Source organism: Camelina sativa, chromosome 14 (assembly GCF_030686135.1).
Source record: "Camelina sativa cultivar CO46 ecotype springtype chromosome 14, ASM3068613v1".
Lineage (NCBI taxonomy): Eukaryota > Viridiplantae > Streptophyta > Magnoliopsida > Brassicales > Brassicaceae > Camelina > Camelina sativa.
The window spans coordinates 462,875-480,814 of NC_141893.1; the positions used below are offsets into that span (position 1 = coordinate 462,875).

Sequence of the window (17,940 nt, forward strand, 5' to 3'; positions counted from 1 at the left end):
TCATATTGTGGAGTATGATACATGCCCTCATAATCAATCCCACTTTGTCTTTATCCCATAAAAGATATGGATTTTTAATTACGGCGAATCTAGCTTGCAGGACACCGAAAGCACGCTCAACATCTTTTCGGGCACTTTCTTGGCGTTCAGTAAATAAAGATGCTTTTGGACTCTGTAGTAGTGGTATGGATTGAATAAAAGTTGCCCATTTCGGATAAATACCGTCTGTCAGATAGTAAGTCAAATTGTACTATCTGCCGTTAACGTAGTAGGTAACTTGTGGAGCTTGACCATAAAGTATATCATCAAAAACGGGAGATCGATCAAGAACATTAATATCGTTAAAAGTACCTGGAGATCCAAAAAAGGCGTGTCATATCCAGAGATCATATGACGCGACCGCCTCTAAAACAATTGTTGGTTTGCCGGATCCTCGTGTATACATGCCTTTCCAAGCTGTTGGGCAATTCTTCCAAACCAATGCATACAGTCGATGCTTCCAACCATCCCGGGAAATCCATGTTCTTCTGCAACATATAGTAATCTTTGAAGATCCTCTGGTGTGGATCTTCTTAGATATTCATCGCCAAATAAATTGATAACTCCACTGACAAAATGTTGCAAACATAAACGAGCAGCTGTTTCACCAAGTCGGACATATTCGTCCACCGTATCACACCCGCCACCATATGCTAGTAGCCTAATTGCTGCAGTACATTTTTGGATCGGAGAAAGGCCAAGCCTTCCTGTGGCATCTTTTCTTTGTCAGAAGTAAGGATCTTCTGCAGTAAGACGGTCGACAATACGCAAGAATAATGGCTTGTTCATTCTAAAATGTCGTCGGAATATATAGGGAGGGTATGTCGGAGATTCACTGAAATAATCATTCCACAAACGGTTGTGGCCTTCTTCCCGATTTCTTTCAATGAATTCCCGTTTTTTTTTTCTCAAACGCTTCTCCATGAATATCATGGTTATCAAACATTTCTGCAAAATGGGACTCAAAATTTGGATCATCATCCCTTGCACAATTAAAATGTGAATGAGAAGAAGAACCCATTGAAAAAAAAAATTTAAATGACTTGAGTAAGAATTTTGAGAAGTAAATTTTGAATGACTTGAATGAGTTGAAGAGATGTTCTATATATAGATGACAATGTGTATCTTGTGATTCTTTTGTTACATTTCCCGTGAGACTTTGTTGTGTTTATATATGTTGTATTTTTGTGTTAGTTATTTGTTCTCATATATCTTGTGATCTTTGTTGTATTCTTGTGTAGGAAAAAAACAATATCATGTGATATGTGAACATGTGAACAACAATAGGCAATGATCGATATATACAATACCGAGTAAGAAAAAATGTAGTCATTATAGCCGATGGTTATTGAACGAAACCAGTCTCAAACATATTACACAACACCATAGTGCCTTTGAAGCTAAATAAACTACCCTACTTAAACATAATCAGACCTAATATAGCAACTAAACATAATAAGACACCAAGAACCAATTCCAAACTTAATGTAAACCCTTTGTTCTTCGTATTCAACTCAGCAACAAGCTTCTTTAGCTTGTTGATCTTCTCTTCAGTTTCATTCTTCAGGTGTTTGATCTCGTTCAGCTCAGTTTCATAGTGAGTAAGAGTATCTACCTTTGATGCAACCTTGCTATAGTTTGTTTCACTTGCTCTCATCTCCTCCATCACTACAACATCCCACCACTTCCATATATGGCACTCCCCATCGTCTCTGTTCCCACAAGAGAAGAACTTTCTTCATGGATCATTCCTCGAGTAACATGTGTCAATGATAGGTTCAGCACCACAATAACACTTCTTAGGGAATCCCAACTCAGGTTCACTCTCTGCATAGTTGTAAGCACTTGACTCGGATGGCTGGCTAGATTGTTCGTCAACCAGATAACCATTACATTCAGATGATGACGGCTGGCTATAGCTATGGAGCCCCATGTGTTCCTTGTTCTGTTAACAAAAGCATAAGACAAACAACTTATAATTAGACATTCGTTTAAAACTTATAATCAGAAATTTTAAAAGAAAGAAGTACACAGAAGTAGATAAACACATCAACTTATAATTAGAAATTCGTTTACACATCAACTTATAACAAAAGCATCAGATGAACAGTACATAACATGACCGACAACAAGACTCAAACAAGACTCAACAGACTCAAACAAGACTCAACAAGACTCAACAGACTCAAACAGGACACTTCTCGACCAGATTTGTCCTAAACCTAATCATCCACTAAGTCAAGCAACTTCTCTTTCATACCTTCTTCTTTCTGAGTAAGAGGTCCATTTTTGGCCAGCAAACTGTCAAGAATTTGCATTTTTGACAATCTCTCTTTCAGAAGCAATTATTCCTTCTTTATTTCCCACATGTTTTGGTACTCCTTCAAAGCCTTCCCTTCCTTCGCTTCTGCATGAGTCTTCCTCTGTTTGGTCTTACTAGCGACTCTACCAGTAGGCCTTGTGTTTGTCGGCTCATCTATGTTACCGCCAGTCTGAGAAGCTGAAGATTGTGCAGGATCATCAAAGAGTCTTTTCTTGTTGCTTACTTCAGGTGCTTTACCATTAACACTCTCACACCATTTCTGGTCATAGCGTAACTCTAACCAACAATGCTCAAGAACGAATTTTTTCTGATAAATGTTATAGTACATATCATACGCTATCTTCATTATATCATCCTCATTCTGCCCACTAGTTTTAGCCCACACCGCAGCAGCATACGTTCCACAAAACTTTCCGACCGTATCACCAATCTTAGCCCATCTCTGTTTACACTGAATTGGCCCTATCTTCTCATTGCCATCAGAAAGTAGACTTTCTGAAAAATAATCAGCAACCCTTTTCCAGAAGGTTCTGCCCTTCTGATAATTGCCTTTCACAACATCCTTGTTGGTGTTTATCCAGCCGCTAATGAGAATCCGGTCATCAGAAGGTGTCCATTTCCTTCTTTCCCTACGACTTGCAGTTGTGTCTTCACTTGGGGAAGCCGCGGAACTGACTTGGGAACTAAAGAGAGGAACTGAGGACGAAAGAGTAGGTATATTTGGGTAGAGGGAATCAAAAGAAATGGTTTGAGGATAGCCACCCCCTGCTGACTATTCATAAGTCCCATAAAATTTGTGGAATGATTTAGATCATGGTCAGACTCCATAGTAGCAAATGGGATTTGGAAGAATATAGAAAGAAAAGAAGAACGGTTTTTGGTTGGAAGATATTCGGGTTTGTGGTTTAAAGATCAAGAAAAACTTAGTTTATAAGGTGAAGTATATTGGAGTTACAATTAATTTTCGACACCAAACAACAATGAATACACAACCTAGTCATTTCCATTAATGACAGAACAACCACCAATTAAGAATATGACAACCTAGTCACAAAGAAGTACACATAGGAGCACAAATAAACAATCATACTATAACTCACTACCCCAAAATAGATACTACCAAACAAACAAAGCAATCAATTGGTTTGTAACCAGTTACGTGTATATTTACCTCTTTCGGTTGGTTGAAATGTTGTTTCCTTGTCTCCTTAACTGTGACTTGCTTGAGCTCAACTAAAAGAAACTCAGAAAACAAGAAACAAGAAATGGTTTTAGTAATGAAACTAACTGTGTAAAGACATCCATTAAAGCATAAATACAAGTACATGGGTCTTAATACCAACTGTGTAAAGACATCCATTAAAGACACAATAACCAACAACAACCAACCAACAACCAACTCAATCCGACTATGAACAAGGTTCTAAAAAAAATTACGATAGAGTGAAGTACACAGAATGATTATGAACCACAGAGGCTGGTTTACAGAGTTTGAATAGAAACAAGAATCAATACAACCATACAAAGTCCGATACATATCCCAAACAATGAAACTATAACTCATAACACTAATAAAGCACTCGGACTATTACATAGATCAACTCATAACACTCATAAAACAAACACAAAATCTCAGAATCAACCAACCATCTAACCAAATACAGAGTTCAACACTCTGACTAATCGGATCATATGCATCATTTCTCACTTTTTCATTTAGAAACATACAAAACATACAATTGATGAAACTCTTCTAATTCACAAATAAAACCGGCATACAAACAAAATACATAAATAAATTAGGATTGAGTCATTTTTCATAGAAACAATCAACAATTACTCGACATGCAAGAGCATTTACCTATAACTACCGACACCAAATCGACAGATCGATCTTCACCGGAATCAAATGCCGTATGCTTCACCGGAACCAAATCGACGGCAAATCCATGGAGAATCAGATGTGGGAATCAATTGGAAGAGAAGAAAGAAGGAACTCAATGATTTTGTCGAGAGAGATAGATAGAAGAGAAAACTCGAAAATGAAAGAGAAAGGCCAAAAAAAATTTACTCCATTAATCTCATTTCACCTATCAACCCATTAATATTGCGTCACCTGTCTTCGTTGCGTCACCTATCTTCGAAGAAACGTTTATTTTGCTCTTAAAATTAGAAACGTTTCTTTTAGTTCTTACATTTTGTTTTATTAATAATTAATTTTTTTAATTAAGAAATTTCCTTAAAAACAAATAAGGATCACCAATAAGGATAGTCTTATTTTCTTTTTTTTTAATAATTCTATCTATTATATTATTTTGTTTGCATCGATATTAACATGAATATATTCGTTATGGGTCCGTCGATGTTGATTGATGACATATACCGTGCGGGGTAATATGCGTAGCTACGGAGAGAGACGGAGAGAGATTGCACGTTGTTTTTCAAAATTAGCTCGTTAATCTATAAATTTCTTCTAATGACTTTCATATTGAATTCTTTTTGTTATTTGACTAAATGCCAATTAATATACACAAAAGGTAATAAAGGCCTAACTTTAAGAAAGCCCAATAATCTCCAACTGTCTGTCTATAATAATTATAAATGGGCCTTTATTTTAATGGCCCATTTACTTGGTTGGATAGCTTTATAAGAGTCTCCCGTCTCTTTGTCAAAACCCTAGCCAAAGTTTGTTTCGTCTCTCGAGCCGCGTTGCGAAAGCATTTTCGATCGTACTCTAAGGTACTCGACGACTCTCCATTTCCTTCTATCATAGATCTTTGTTAACGTTTTACTCTCTCTGTTATGTCATAATCGTTTGTGTTGTTGTTTTTGGTTTTTGAATAGATCTAACGTTTCGATTTTTTGGATTCCGATTTGTGAATAATAAGGCGACTAATACTTTGCTGTTCGTTTCAGGAAACAAAAAAAATGTCGACAGTGGGAGAGCTTGCTTGCAGCTACGCTGTTATGATTCTCGAGGACGAGGGTATTGCTATCACGGTATCCTTCTTTCCCTCTTTTGTTCTATATCTGAACTGGTCTCACTGTATTGGTAATGAAGTTTAATGATTAGGACCTCTTTCTGGTGACTTAATACTCAAAAATCTTAATATTTTTTTCTCTAGATCCGTTATCTGTTGTTGATAGTCTAAGTTTTCTTTTTTATTTGAGGTGTTAAGTATTTAAAGTTTGATGATTGATTGGTAGAGTCAAGAATTGAACAAGTAGTGTTTTTGTTTCTGTTTGAGTTATGTTTGTTTTGGTGTGTTGAATTGGATGAAGATCTTTGCTTCTGTTTGTTTACGTCATTGATAGGCTGACAAAATCGCTACTTTGGTCAAATCTGCTGGTGTTAATGTTGAGTCGTACTGGCCAATGTTGTTCGCCAAGATGGCTGAGAAACGTAACGTGACTGATCTCATAATGAACGTTGGTGCTGGTGGTGGAGGCGGTGCACCAGTTGCAGCTGCTGCTCCAGCTGCTGGTGGTGGTGCTGCAGCTGCCGCTCCTGCCGCTGAGGAGAAGAAGAAGGTAAATGGAATAATAAGATATAGTCACTTTTTCTTTAGCCTAACGAAGAGTGTTTGTTGTGGTCATTTTTTATATCTAATTTTGTAAAATTTATTCTTGTAGGAGGAACCAGCAGAAGAGAGTGACGAAGATTTGGGTTTCGGCTTGTTCGATTAAGCACATTTACTTGTTTTCTCCTACTTCGTTAGTTTGCTTTTATCGATTTAAGACTATATTTTGTCGTTTAAAGGTCTACTGATCTTCGTAGTTACTCTTTTGGTTTTGTTTAAAAGATCTATTGATCTTCGTTTTCGGATCATATGTTGGATAACTCAAGCTTCCATTACTCAGGATTTTGCTTACTTTTCTTCTTTGAAACCGTTCGAGATATATATAGGTAGTCTAGACTAATAAACGTCAAACAATGAAAGAATATATCATTGATAGGCTTAACTTCGGGTCTAATAAAATGTACTAAATAGTCACTTAACTTCGGTTATAGAACAATCACTATGTGATAGGCTTTTTAGGCCATTGCCGTTGCTATGGTTGCCGAGTGGTTTAGACCCTCTCTTTGACAAGGCATGTGGGTTGAGAAACATGTTTGAACATTTATGTTGTTGTTTGGCCTGTTACGTATCTGCGTTTCTTTTCTTTCTTCTGCAGTTGTACATTGGTATGTCTATTGGCATAAGTTCCAAATGTTGATATGGGATAATTAATTAATTAAATTGAAAGGTAAAGGCTCAGTTTTTTTGAAAAAGAATGGACAGGAATGTGTTGTTCCTCTTTGTTCATCATTTTTGTTACTATTTACAAGTAACATATCTTCCAAATTCTGAAACATAGATCCCACACTATTCTTATAAGTTCTTTTGTTTTTAGGAATCACAGAATAAATTTGTTCCTCTTCAATTTGTTAGTAGAACAAACAGAAAAACAAATTAATTATTATTTTTTAAAAAAATAATTCATGCAAAATATAATAAATTGTAAAAAAAATTGATGATAACGTTCAAAGGAAGACCTCACGATAAAAGAAGGTACATGATAACGTTAAACTCTTCTAAATTTATATCTTTTGATTCAACTAGTTTCACAACTTATATTTTAAACAATTTGTACATATCCAATATCAAATTCAAACTCATGTTGATCTATCTCATAATTATCTCATGAACTGTTTAATAATTTAAGTCTTATAAAATACAACTATAAATAGTCTTCAGCACAAAAAGCCATCGTATAGAAAAAAAACCCTACGATCGAGAGACGTACAGGTGAAAAAAATAATCATACAATATTTTTTAGCATGACTTCTTTTGTTTTTTTTTTTTTCTGTTTTGCTTACATTCTTGTGTTTGGTTTTATTAATTTATGTATTTGATTTTGATCTTTAGAAAAAACTTGGATTATGGCATGTTCCCAAGAGACTAGTGGATCATCACGGCGTGGAGGTCTTTCAAGAAACAAAGGCAAATCAACCACTGCATCAGGGATCGATACCGAAGAAAAGGTATATATGTTTTGCATATAATTATTTATTAAATTTCAATGCATATAGGATGAATGTATTTAAACGAAACATGATTACTGAGTATGTATATATTATAGTATGTGTGGAAGGAAAGACATTGTCAAATTATGCTTGAACTCGTTATTACGGAGCTAAAATCAAATGACCACTCGAGTAAAATGCCGAATGTTGCTGGTAGAAAAAGAGTTGAAAACAAATTATTTGAGTTGACCGGAGAGAAGCTTGTTTGGGATAGTGAGATAAAGAGCAAAATCGAGTACTTGCATAAGCTTTGACAAATTAATAGGCAAATGATGGAACGTACGGGTGTTGTTGTTGATCCGTCCACTGGACAAATAATTATGTCAACATCGTGGTGGAATGATCGAGTTGCTATAAGTCTCTTTGTTATCATTTATAATATTTTTATATAAATAGAAAATTTTATTCTAATATGTTTTGAATCATTGACAGGAATTTGGAAATAAAGATAAATTTGTTCGGGTTTTGAAGAACAAGCCTTTGCCCTTCAAAGATTTGTTGGACCATATATATGGTCAACATGATGTCGATCAAGATGAATGTTACTCTCCATTTACTTTTGGGGCACATCTCCAGGAGACAAAATCTGCTTTGGCAAACACGGATGATGTAGTAATACCAGAAACACAAGAGGATGCATCAAAATCAAAAAATTGATGAAGATGATAAAGTGGATGATGAACCAGCAGCTGAAGAAACGAGATTAAATTGCTGAGCAAATATGATATGTAAAAAGACGTAGTTCTCAACGTCTATAGTTGATTATTTTTTATAATTATCATATTAGTATCACGGGTTACCAAAATTTCCAGCAATTCATGTTTATGTTCGTATATCATGTTCGTACGTGGGTTTGATGCTTGTTTTTGATTAAATTTTTTTATTTTTATTTTTTTGCTTGTTCTGTTTTTTTGATTACCATTTGCCATACCATTTGTTCTGTTTTTTCTCTGCACCCATTCCTTTTCGTTCCTTTTTTTTTAAATAATTTTTTTCTTATTTGTTCTCTTTTATTCCTGTTCCTTTTCGTTCTTTTTATTTCTCGATGGGTTACCAGTAGGAACCAAAGTTAGACAATAGGAGGAGAACTAAAGTAAAAGTTTAGAATTATACAACTATTATTTTATTCATATTTTTTAATAAATTATTATTATTTTATTCATATGCCCATGGTTTAATTCAATTTCCTTGTTTTAAAGTCACAAGTAGTTGCATCTATAACTCTACCTGCAAACTATTGGTGATGAGAATAGTTTACCATATTTTTCGTAATTCCATTTATTTTCTTAGCACTCATAATAATAATCCTAATCAAGTTTTTTATTTATAATTTTTGAGAAAATCATTCCTGAAATATGTAATGTACAATGTTAAAATTAAAAAGCATGTGCTAATAATTCTGGTAAGATCTTTGTTAACAAAAATCAAATTTAAGAAGAAAAGTGATTTGTGTTGAGTTGTTTAGTTAGGATTGTGTGATTTTAAAGTAGTAGAACTGAAACATTGGTATTATCGAAAAAATAAGAGTTGGGTGGGTCCAAAATCCAAATGCGAGTGTAGAAGAGAAAGCCCTTCTCCTCTCTGCCTCTTGTTTTTGTCTAACTCTTGCAAAGTTCCCACAAACTCTCTCATCTCTCTTGTTCTCTCCGCCCTCTCCCACTTGAATCCCCCCTAAAATTATAAAATTTTCTGATCTCATTGGTCTCTTCATTCTTCGATAATGGCGACGGCTTTCGCTCCAACCAAGCTCACTGCCACCCTCCCTCTCCATGGATCTCAAGAGAATCGTCTCGTGCTCCCGATCCGATTGGCTCCTCATTCTTCTTTCCTCGGATCCACCCGTTCCCTAACCCTCCATTCTTCTCGTAGGCTCAATCACGCTCACGCCACACGTCGTTCTCCTCCCGTCGTCGGTGTCCAGGAAGTTGTCAAGGAGAAGAAATCCATCAATAGCCTGGTATTATTCTAAAGACTTATACTTTGTTACTAGGTGGAGTAAATTGTATACGTAATTACCAGATTCGTGTTCATTCTACTGATCCTTGCTAGTATCTATCGAAATATGTGACAGAGTTGTTCATTCTAGGACTTAAAGTTGGAAGCTTTATATATTTCTATGTGCCTTGAATTTGTTAAATTGATTAAGGAGTTGATGAAAATTTATGATTTTTGTTTAAATTTCTATAGTTGATAACCAAAGAGGAAGGATTGGTCTTGTATGAAGACATGATACTAGGTAGATCATTCGAAGACATGTGTGCTCAAATGTATTACAGAGGAAAGATGTTTGGTTTTGTTCACTTGTACAATGGCCAAGAAGCTGTATCCACCGGCTTCATCAAGCTCTTGACCAAGTCTGATTCCGTCGTCAGCACTTACCGTGACCATGTTCACGCTCTCAGCAAAGGTGTCTCTGCTCGTGCTGTGATGAGTGAGCTCTTCGGGAAGGTCACCGGTTGCTGCAGAGGTCAAGGTGGATCCATGCACATGTTCTCTAAAGAACACAACATGCTTGGTGGATTTGCTTTTATTGGTGAAGGGATTCCCGTCGCCACTGGTGCTGCGTTTAGCTCAAAGTACAGAAGGGATGTCTTGAAACAGGACTGTGAAGACGTCACTGTTGCGTTTTTCGGTGACGGGACTTGTAATAACGGACAGTTCTACGAGTGTCTGAACATGGCTGCTCTCTGGAAATTGCCTATTATCTTTGTTGTGGAGAATAACTTGTGGGCGATTGGGATGTCTCACTTGAGAGCCACTTCTGACCCCGAGATTTGGAAGAAAGGTCCTGCTTTTGGGATGCCTGGTGTTCATGTTGACGGTATGGATGTGTTGAAGGTGAGGGAAGTTGCTAAAGAGGCAGTCACTAGAGCTAGAAGAGGAGAAGGTCCAACCTTGGTAGAATGTGAGACTTACAGATTCAGAGGACACTCTTTGGCTGATCCAGATGAGCTCCGTGATGCTGGTAAAAAAATCTCTCCTTCCTTCTACTTCTTCACTGCTTCTTGAGGCTTGTAGTAGTGTATTTATCTTAGAATTGAACAAACCCTTAAAAGTTTAAAGCATTTTTGATCGGTTACATTTGAATTTCGTTACAATCTTTTTTTTGGGCAGCTGAGAAAGCCAAATACGCGGCTAGAGACCCGATAGCAGCACTGAAGAAGTATTTGATAGAGAACAAGCTTGTGAAGGAAGCGGAGTTAAAGTCGATAGAGAAGAAGATAGATGAGTTAGTGGAAGAAGCAGTTGAGTTTGCAGATGCGAGTCCACAGCCCGGTCGCAGCCAGTTGCTAGAGAATGTGTTTGCTGATCCAAAAGGGTTTGGAATTGGACCTGATGGACGGTACAGATGCGAGGACCCCAAGTTTACTGAAGGCACAGCTCAAGTCTGAGAAGACATGTTTAAACCACAACCTGTCTACTACTCCTGTCATTGGCTTCTGTTTAATGTTTCTATATATCTCATTAAGTTAAATTTCACAGAGAATCAGTTTGAATCATTTGAACTTTTTTTGGTATGTTTTGTTGGGAGTTACTAAAATTATCACAAGGTTCTTCATATTGTTCGTTGAGTTTAACAAAATTAAATTAGAATCATATCTTGTGTGATTACATAAACGCAGATAAACAGGAACACAGAACCAAACACAACCACTTTTAAAAGAAGATGGGCTCTTCACCATGAGAGATAACAGCCAAAATATTACTCGGTATCAAAAAAAATGAAGTATTTTTTTGGGTTAATTAATGAAAAGTGAGTTGTCATTATTACTCGGTTAATTAATAAATTTCAATGTCTCATTAGATGAGGATTAAGATTAGAAATAAATCAACAATCTATATTTAATGACAATAGTGGAGATCCAACTAACCACAAACTGAATCGGGCTAACACAAGCCAACATTAAAGACCAAATACAAAAATATCATTTAGAAATTTGAATCTAGATATATAAGTAATGAAAGCCATTTTCTATAATGAAAATTTAATGATAACAACAGCAAAACGTAAAGATTAAGATGTAAGGCTTGATATTATCATAGATAATCAACATTATCATTGATTACGACGCTACAATTAATCCTTTTATAGGAATGGTTCAAACTAGAAAAGGATAACTATAGAGTGGTTCAGAGTAAGCTAACACGAAATGGTTAAATCTGCCTTTTTTATTTGTTCTCTATGCAATTCCGTTCTACCTAGTTGTCTCTGAATGTACTGTTTCTTCGTACCTCCAACCATGACGAGTTATTTTGGCTCTCATTGGTAATACGAGTTATTATTGAGTTAAGTTGAATTATATATTTAACTCAAAAAAAATTCAAAAATATTACCAATCAAGAACAAAACTAAATTTTTTGAAATTGAGTCTGAGTTACAATGTGGTATGGTTGATGTACAATTTTGAGTTATGTCCTTTGTAAAATTATTAACTCAAAACATTATTCAACATCATGGAAATTTTCATGACTTAAAAGATGCGGTAAGTTGAGTTAGCTATTTTTTTATTAAAAAAACGAAAATATAGTTATATAATACAAAAAATTATTATTATTATTATTATTTAATTGATATATCAAAAAAAATTTGATAATGATTTTTGCTGTTTTAATTTTATTTGATAACTTTTTTTAATTAGTTATTTTTTTGCCAAAATTATTATTATTTTATTATTATTTGAAATGAAATAAGCATAGATCTATGATAAGATTATAAATATTATAGAATGCATATAGTTAATTTTTTTTAATTTGCAATGTAACAAAGAAGTTTAGTTAACTTTTGTGTATATTAAAATTATTTAATTATTTATATATTTTTATTTATTTTATTTTTAATAATTTTATAAAATATATTCACTAATACTTATTAATAATTATAATTATAAATTATTTTAATAATTAAAAAAAGTTAACACTTTTTCATGGGTCGTCGAAGTAATTAGTCGTTATCGTTAATCGTTATAGTGAGAAGTGAACCCAAGTATTGGTCGTGTATGTAACATAACCCGGATTTTAACGGGTTAGAAGAAAGACCCGAATCGACCCGATTTCTCGTCGTAATTTCGATTTCTATTTTTGTTTTTGTTTTTATTTTTTTTTTATTGTTCCAAAGTCAAATTATAAATTTTATTTTGACTCTCTCTCTGGTTTCGATAATGGCGGCCTCCTCCTGCTGCTTCGCAATTCCCTTATCTTCTTCTTCTTCTCGAACGTCTCACAATGCCATTCCCAAATACAAAACCCTAATCTCTTCTTCTTCTTCTTCTTCTTCTTCTTCTTCTTCTTTTTACTTAGAATCCCTGAAACCTCATCAGTTCCCTTCTTCCAATTCTTTTCACCTCTCTTCTCTTTCTCGTCGTCCCTTTGTAGCCCAACAACCACTGCAACCTAATAAGGTCTCTTCTTCAGAATTATCAGTTGTAGATGAAACGAAACCAGTAGTACAAGGAGAAACTGATGTCGTCTCCGAAGCAGCAGACGCACCAGTTAAGAAACCGAGACCTTGCGAGCTATACGTGTGTAATATCCCAAAAAGCTATGACATTGCTCAGCTTCTTGAGATGTTTCAGCCTTTTGGAACTGTTATCTCCGTAGAGGTATAATTTTGTTTAATCAAACATCTTTGTCCTCCTCACCAGTTTATGTTTTGACTGTGTGGCTGTGATTAGTTCATGATTCTCTTATCCAGATTTTTGTTGATCCTACAATGCCTTTAAGAAATTTCAAACTTTTTTACTCTTTTTTGAACTTAATTCAAATAGAAGATCAATAATATCCACATTGTGATCTAAAAGTCATTAGCTTTTTTTTTTTATCTTTCCATCAAGACAGAATCAAACTTAAAAATACTTGTTTTTAACTCTTTTTTGAGTATATGATGATTATAAGTGAGAGAGGTTTGATATGATCTGGCAGGTATCGCGAAATCCTCAGACGGGAGAGAGCCGCGGAAGTGGATACGTTACAATGGGTTCTATAAACTCTGCCAAAATCGCCGTTGCTTCTCTTGATTCAAAAGTAACATCTCTTTAGAAACCATGAAAAAAAACTCTCTTTTTGCTTCTTCATTGAGCTTGCTTTTTAAAGTTGAGAGTGCTTTTGGTTTCTTGCAATGAAGGAAGTAGGCGGTAGGGAAATGCGGGTTAGGTATTCTGTTGACATGAATCCAGGAGCCAAAAGAAACCCTCAAGTCTTGAATTCAACCCCAAAGAAGATTCTCACTTACGAAAGCCAATACAAAGTCTATGTCGGAAATCTCCCTTGGTTCACACAGCCTGATGGTTTGAGACAACACTTTAGCAAGTTTGGGACAATCGTAAGCACGAGAGTGTTACATGACCGTAAGACTGGTAAAAACCGAGTCTTTGCCTTTCTTTCTTTCACAAACAGCGAAGAACGTGACGCGGCTCTATCATTGAATGAAACAGTTAAGTTCGTTATCCATATAAGGATCTTGAAATAAATAAATAAAAAACCTCTGCTCTCTGGTTTCCTTCCTTTTAACACAATCTCTCTTTGCAGGAATACGAAGGTCGCAGAATCATTGTCAGACAAGGTGTTGAAAAGAGCGATGCGTGAACCAACTGTTCTGTTTTTGGTGTATTGTCTTTTGATATCTTCAACGAGGTCTCAAGAAGTAACCTTTACATATTATATCCATCTCGATTTTGTTTATCACCCATTATATATAATATAATCCTCTGTATGATTCTCTTTACCCACTACTCTACAAATGAAAGGTAACTGTCAAGAGTCTCTCAGATGTAATGCATCGCAAGTTTAACCACATTACTACTTGCTTCCTCGAATTTCCAAATAAGAGTTTGGAACAACGACATCAGTCGAACATCTTGCCAAACACCGGTGTGCAATCCTAGTACCTTCATGTTGTAGGATCTCTCTTTAAGACTTAACTCCGAAGACCCGATTCGGAGCCCCAAATGAGGATTTAGGATCCTTGACTTGCTTTGACAAAGGCAAGAAGAACCAGAGATTTTTTAAAAAGGACACAAAAGTATTTGGGTTTTAGATTTGTTGAGGCCCATGATTAAAGATGTACTAAATTCTTGGCCCAAATCGAAAACCGAAGCTCAAACCTACTTTGTTGACCACCAAAAACCCCCTGAAGAGTGGATTAAACCGGAATCATGTCGTGAAGACGTGAACCATTATTGATAAAGTAAAAAGTATCTTTTGTCGAAAAGTTAAAAAGTATCTTATTGATAAACAATACAGGGCAGGAGCAGGAGCCAGGAGTACACTATCTTTCTTCTTTTATTCAAATGATTCGTTTTGCCACTTTCACAACATACTATAATTGTTTTCGTTCTGCATTACCTATGTTTCTGTTTTTTCACTGGCATCTTTCTATTTCAATATTCAAAACCATCGTCCTGCTTCTTCTTTTTCTTCTTCTTAATCATTAGTTCCGGACAGTTCGATCCTCCAATACAATTGGGATAATATAATTAATAATATTATTATTACTATTAACTTTAAATATTAATATATTATGATAGTGCAAACCAGAAGGGTTCACCACTTTTTTTAATCAAACGTTATTCCTGTCTCGTTACTTTCGATTGCTTTTCTGCTCCCTCCAAATATATTTACTTTTCTAGTGGGTAATATGCTGATAGAATTTTTTTTTTTTTTTATACGAAATAATTTTTTTGCTTTGAGTTCCACTTCCACGACCACTCATGCACTCGAACTCAGATAGCAATATGAACTCCTTTCGTCATGTCCTCTCTTTTTTGTTTTTCGTGTCAGAAAAGATTTGTCATGCTCAATCTCAACTCAATAGATTGCGATCAATCTTGATAAAAATAGAAATGTTTCTTCTTTTAGATTTGATCACCCACGTGTTAAAATTAAAATATATATAGGGGGTCAGCTAGCTAGATGATGATTATATATGGCTTTAGTATAGCTAGGGGCAGTGCCGGCCCTGACCTAAAGCTCATGAAGCAACGGCTTTAGGCGCCAAATATTTTAAATATTTTAGAGGCAACAAATTTTAAATGTTCCTTTGGTGTAGTGGTTTCTTTTGTTTGATTTTCAGTCACTTATACTGGGTTCAAACCAGCCTCACGTTAAATATAACCGATCTTTTTCCCTATTTTGTCTAATCCAAAATAATATTTTTATCTACATTTCCTTATATTAATTATACTAATGAACTAAATAATAATTAAATCAGCAATTGAACTAGTGAATAAAAAAATCCCCGTCTTTCTTTTTGGTCGTTCCTCTTCTTCTTCCAATATTATTGTCAATCTCTGCTTTCTCCCCCATGTATGTTTTCTTTTTCTTCTACAATCCTACGTTTTCTCTGTTTTCTTAAGTTTTTTTCTTTCTTCTTCAAAAAGAAAAAAACTTTGTAAGCAAAACGTCGGTCAAACTTAGCATATGGTGGATTCACAGATTCTCAGACAATTCTTACTTGAAATATTCTAATTTGCTACAATTTAAAACTTAAATGTAATTCAAAGATCAAAGTGATTATACTAAATTTTCTATATAATCTCTGTAGATTGCTCACTACACTAACTATTTGTCTACTTGATGATGTGTTGTTTCGTGGATTGCTTGTGTTTTTGGTGTATTATTTTATACCGAAATTTCATTTTTAAAGTTTAGAAAAAAAATTAGTTGGGATTAAGAAAAATTAATTGGGATTAAGGGCATCATTTTCCGGTTCTGCTTTAGGCTTCGTAGACCTTCGGGCCGGCCCTGCTAGGGGGCCATCGTGATTTACAAAAAAAGAACGCGGTAAAAAAAGTATTTAGTGCATTTACCGCTAAAAATAAATTGGATTAAAAGTTAAATGTGCAGGTAGAAACATCATTATAATTCAACCGAATAATCTACTGATCACTCTATGATTAATGGTCATATCGCACATTGGTGTTAAAATATTCGTTTCAAAACAAGATAAAACTGTGTCAAAAAAAGAAGAGAAATATGAAACTATATTTTTTATTTTTAGAAAAAAAAATAACAACTGTGTATGAATTGCCGTGATAGAATTCATAACCTCTATTCCTTTAATAACACTTTTATTTCTATTTATGTAAAAAAGCTGAAACGTAATTGGATAATAATATTTAACGAACGTTGTCAATTCCTCCTTCCAGCATGCAATGCATGTTAACAAGGCGATTTTTATGTACTTTATTCACTTTCCAATAGATTATTGCTAACTAAATGGAAAAAGAACTCTTAAATTATGTAAAAAAGTTCATGTTGATTTTAGGAGTTTTCAAGAAATTAACATAGTTCTCGAATATGTTTCAGTATAGCATCGGAATAACACTGAAAATTTTATTCAGAACTGATTTTGAGATTTGAATTGGCCACTGTATGAGCATCCAGTGCCGTGCTCATGTTTATCGGGACTTAAAGTGAGCTTAAAATTAGAGATTATTTTAATACTTTAAAAAGATAAATAAATATTAAAAATTCAAAACTAGGATAAAATAAATATTAAAAATTTGAAATTATAGAAATTACTTTAAAAAAAAATAAAAAACTAAAACATAATCGGTTTTCCTTTTGTTTCAATAAATTCTTTCACCAATTTTTCATAATCTTTCGTCTTTCTGTTTCACAATCTTACTCGATTCCTTCACAATTTAGGATATTGCTTTCTATTATGTATATTTTAGAAAATTATATCTATATATATTGAAAGGAGTCGTATTGTTTAGGAAGTAATAAAACTTCCAAAACTATAATAATACACCATGTTTTCCATAATTGAGGGTAAAAAAAAAAACTATATATTTTGGAGCTGAGCCAAATACCTTTTTTCTTAGGCACGGCCCTGTGAGCATCCTATGTTTCGTACGGAAAACCTTAACTTTTGTCATATCCATACAGTAATCTTAAGAAACTCATCAGAACGCTAGTCAACCAGCATTTACTCAGCCTACGAGTTGCTAGAAAGTTTACCTTTGGGTTCCTCTGAGTCTGATCTACAACATTCCAAGCAACTATATAAAGTTATAATCATGCATGTCCATGAGGAATCTAGTTTACTATTAGATCTGGTGTTTTTGTGATCGCCATAAATTTATCCCAAAAAAAAAGGTTGATCAACATTGACCTCGTCGTTGATTATATACTAGCATTGACCAACAAGGATCGTTATTGATCCAAGACTGCTATCCTCATCTTGTATTTATATTCTTAGCAAAATCAATTTTTGCTCTAGAAGCCAAGAGGAATCCCAATATGAATAATTTCTGGTGCTTTAATTTAAGCAAAAAACGAGAAGTAACTTGAAAGGCTTACATGCAGCGGAGAGAAGCAACTCTTAAGTGACGAGGTGCGAAAAAGCTCAAGGAGGTGGTTTTGAGTTTTGACAACTGAGAGTTAGAGTTAGAGAGATGTGAACAGTGGTAGCTGAGTTTAATGAGAAAGAAGTCACCTAATGCAAAATATATACTTCCACTTAAAACGTTTAGTCTAGTCTAACTAGTAATGTGACACTTAAGGACTT

General features: G+C 34.6%; 3 protein-coding genes and 1 long non-coding RNA gene across 4 annotated transcripts; 3 read left to right on the forward strand and 1 right to left on the reverse strand.

Annotated features, from left to right (window-relative positions):
- Positions 1–1,365: 1,365 nt before the first annotated feature.
- LOC104738682 (uncharacterized) lies at positions 1,366–4,454 on the reverse strand. Its single transcript, XR_015581005.1, has 3 exons — positions 4,224–4,454; positions 3,534–3,595; positions 1,366–1,984 (listed from the first exon to the last, which is right to left on the reverse strand). It is a non-coding gene; the product is annotated as an uncharacterized LOC104738682 (long non-coding RNA).
- A 525-nt stretch (positions 4,455–4,979) lies between these two features.
- LOC104738683 (large ribosomal subunit protein P1y) lies at positions 4,980–6,234 on the forward strand. Its single transcript, XM_010458871.3, has 4 exons — positions 4,980–5,101; positions 5,279–5,362; positions 5,678–5,893; positions 5,996–6,234. Exons 2-4 carry the CDS (start codon positions 5,291–5,293, stop codon positions 6,047–6,049), a joined length of 342 nt encoding a protein of 113 aa, XP_010457173.1. The 5' UTR covers positions 4,980–5,101; positions 5,279–5,290; the 3' UTR covers positions 6,050–6,234.
- A 2,452-nt stretch (positions 6,235–8,686) lies between these two features.
- LOC104738684 (pyruvate dehydrogenase E1 component subunit alpha-3, chloroplastic) lies at positions 8,687–10,993 on the forward strand. The gene is made up of 3 exons (XM_010458872.2): positions 8,687–9,387; positions 9,618–10,395; positions 10,545–10,993. The coding sequence occupies exons 1-3, from the start codon at positions 9,151–9,153 to the stop codon at positions 10,820–10,822; spliced, it is 1,293 nt and encodes a 430-aa protein (XP_010457174.1). The 5' UTR covers positions 8,687–9,150; the 3' UTR covers positions 10,823–10,993.
- Positions 10,994–12,485: 1,492 nt separating this feature from the next.
- LOC104738685 (28 kDa ribonucleoprotein, chloroplastic) lies at positions 12,486–14,151 on the forward strand. Its single transcript, XM_010458873.3, has 4 exons — positions 12,486–13,030; positions 13,350–13,451; positions 13,552–13,860; positions 13,956–14,151. Exons 1-4 carry the CDS (start codon positions 12,590–12,592, stop codon positions 14,010–14,012), a joined length of 909 nt encoding a protein of 302 aa, XP_010457175.2. The 5' UTR covers positions 12,486–12,589; the 3' UTR covers positions 14,013–14,151.
- Positions 14,152–17,940: the final 3,789 nt, after the last annotated feature.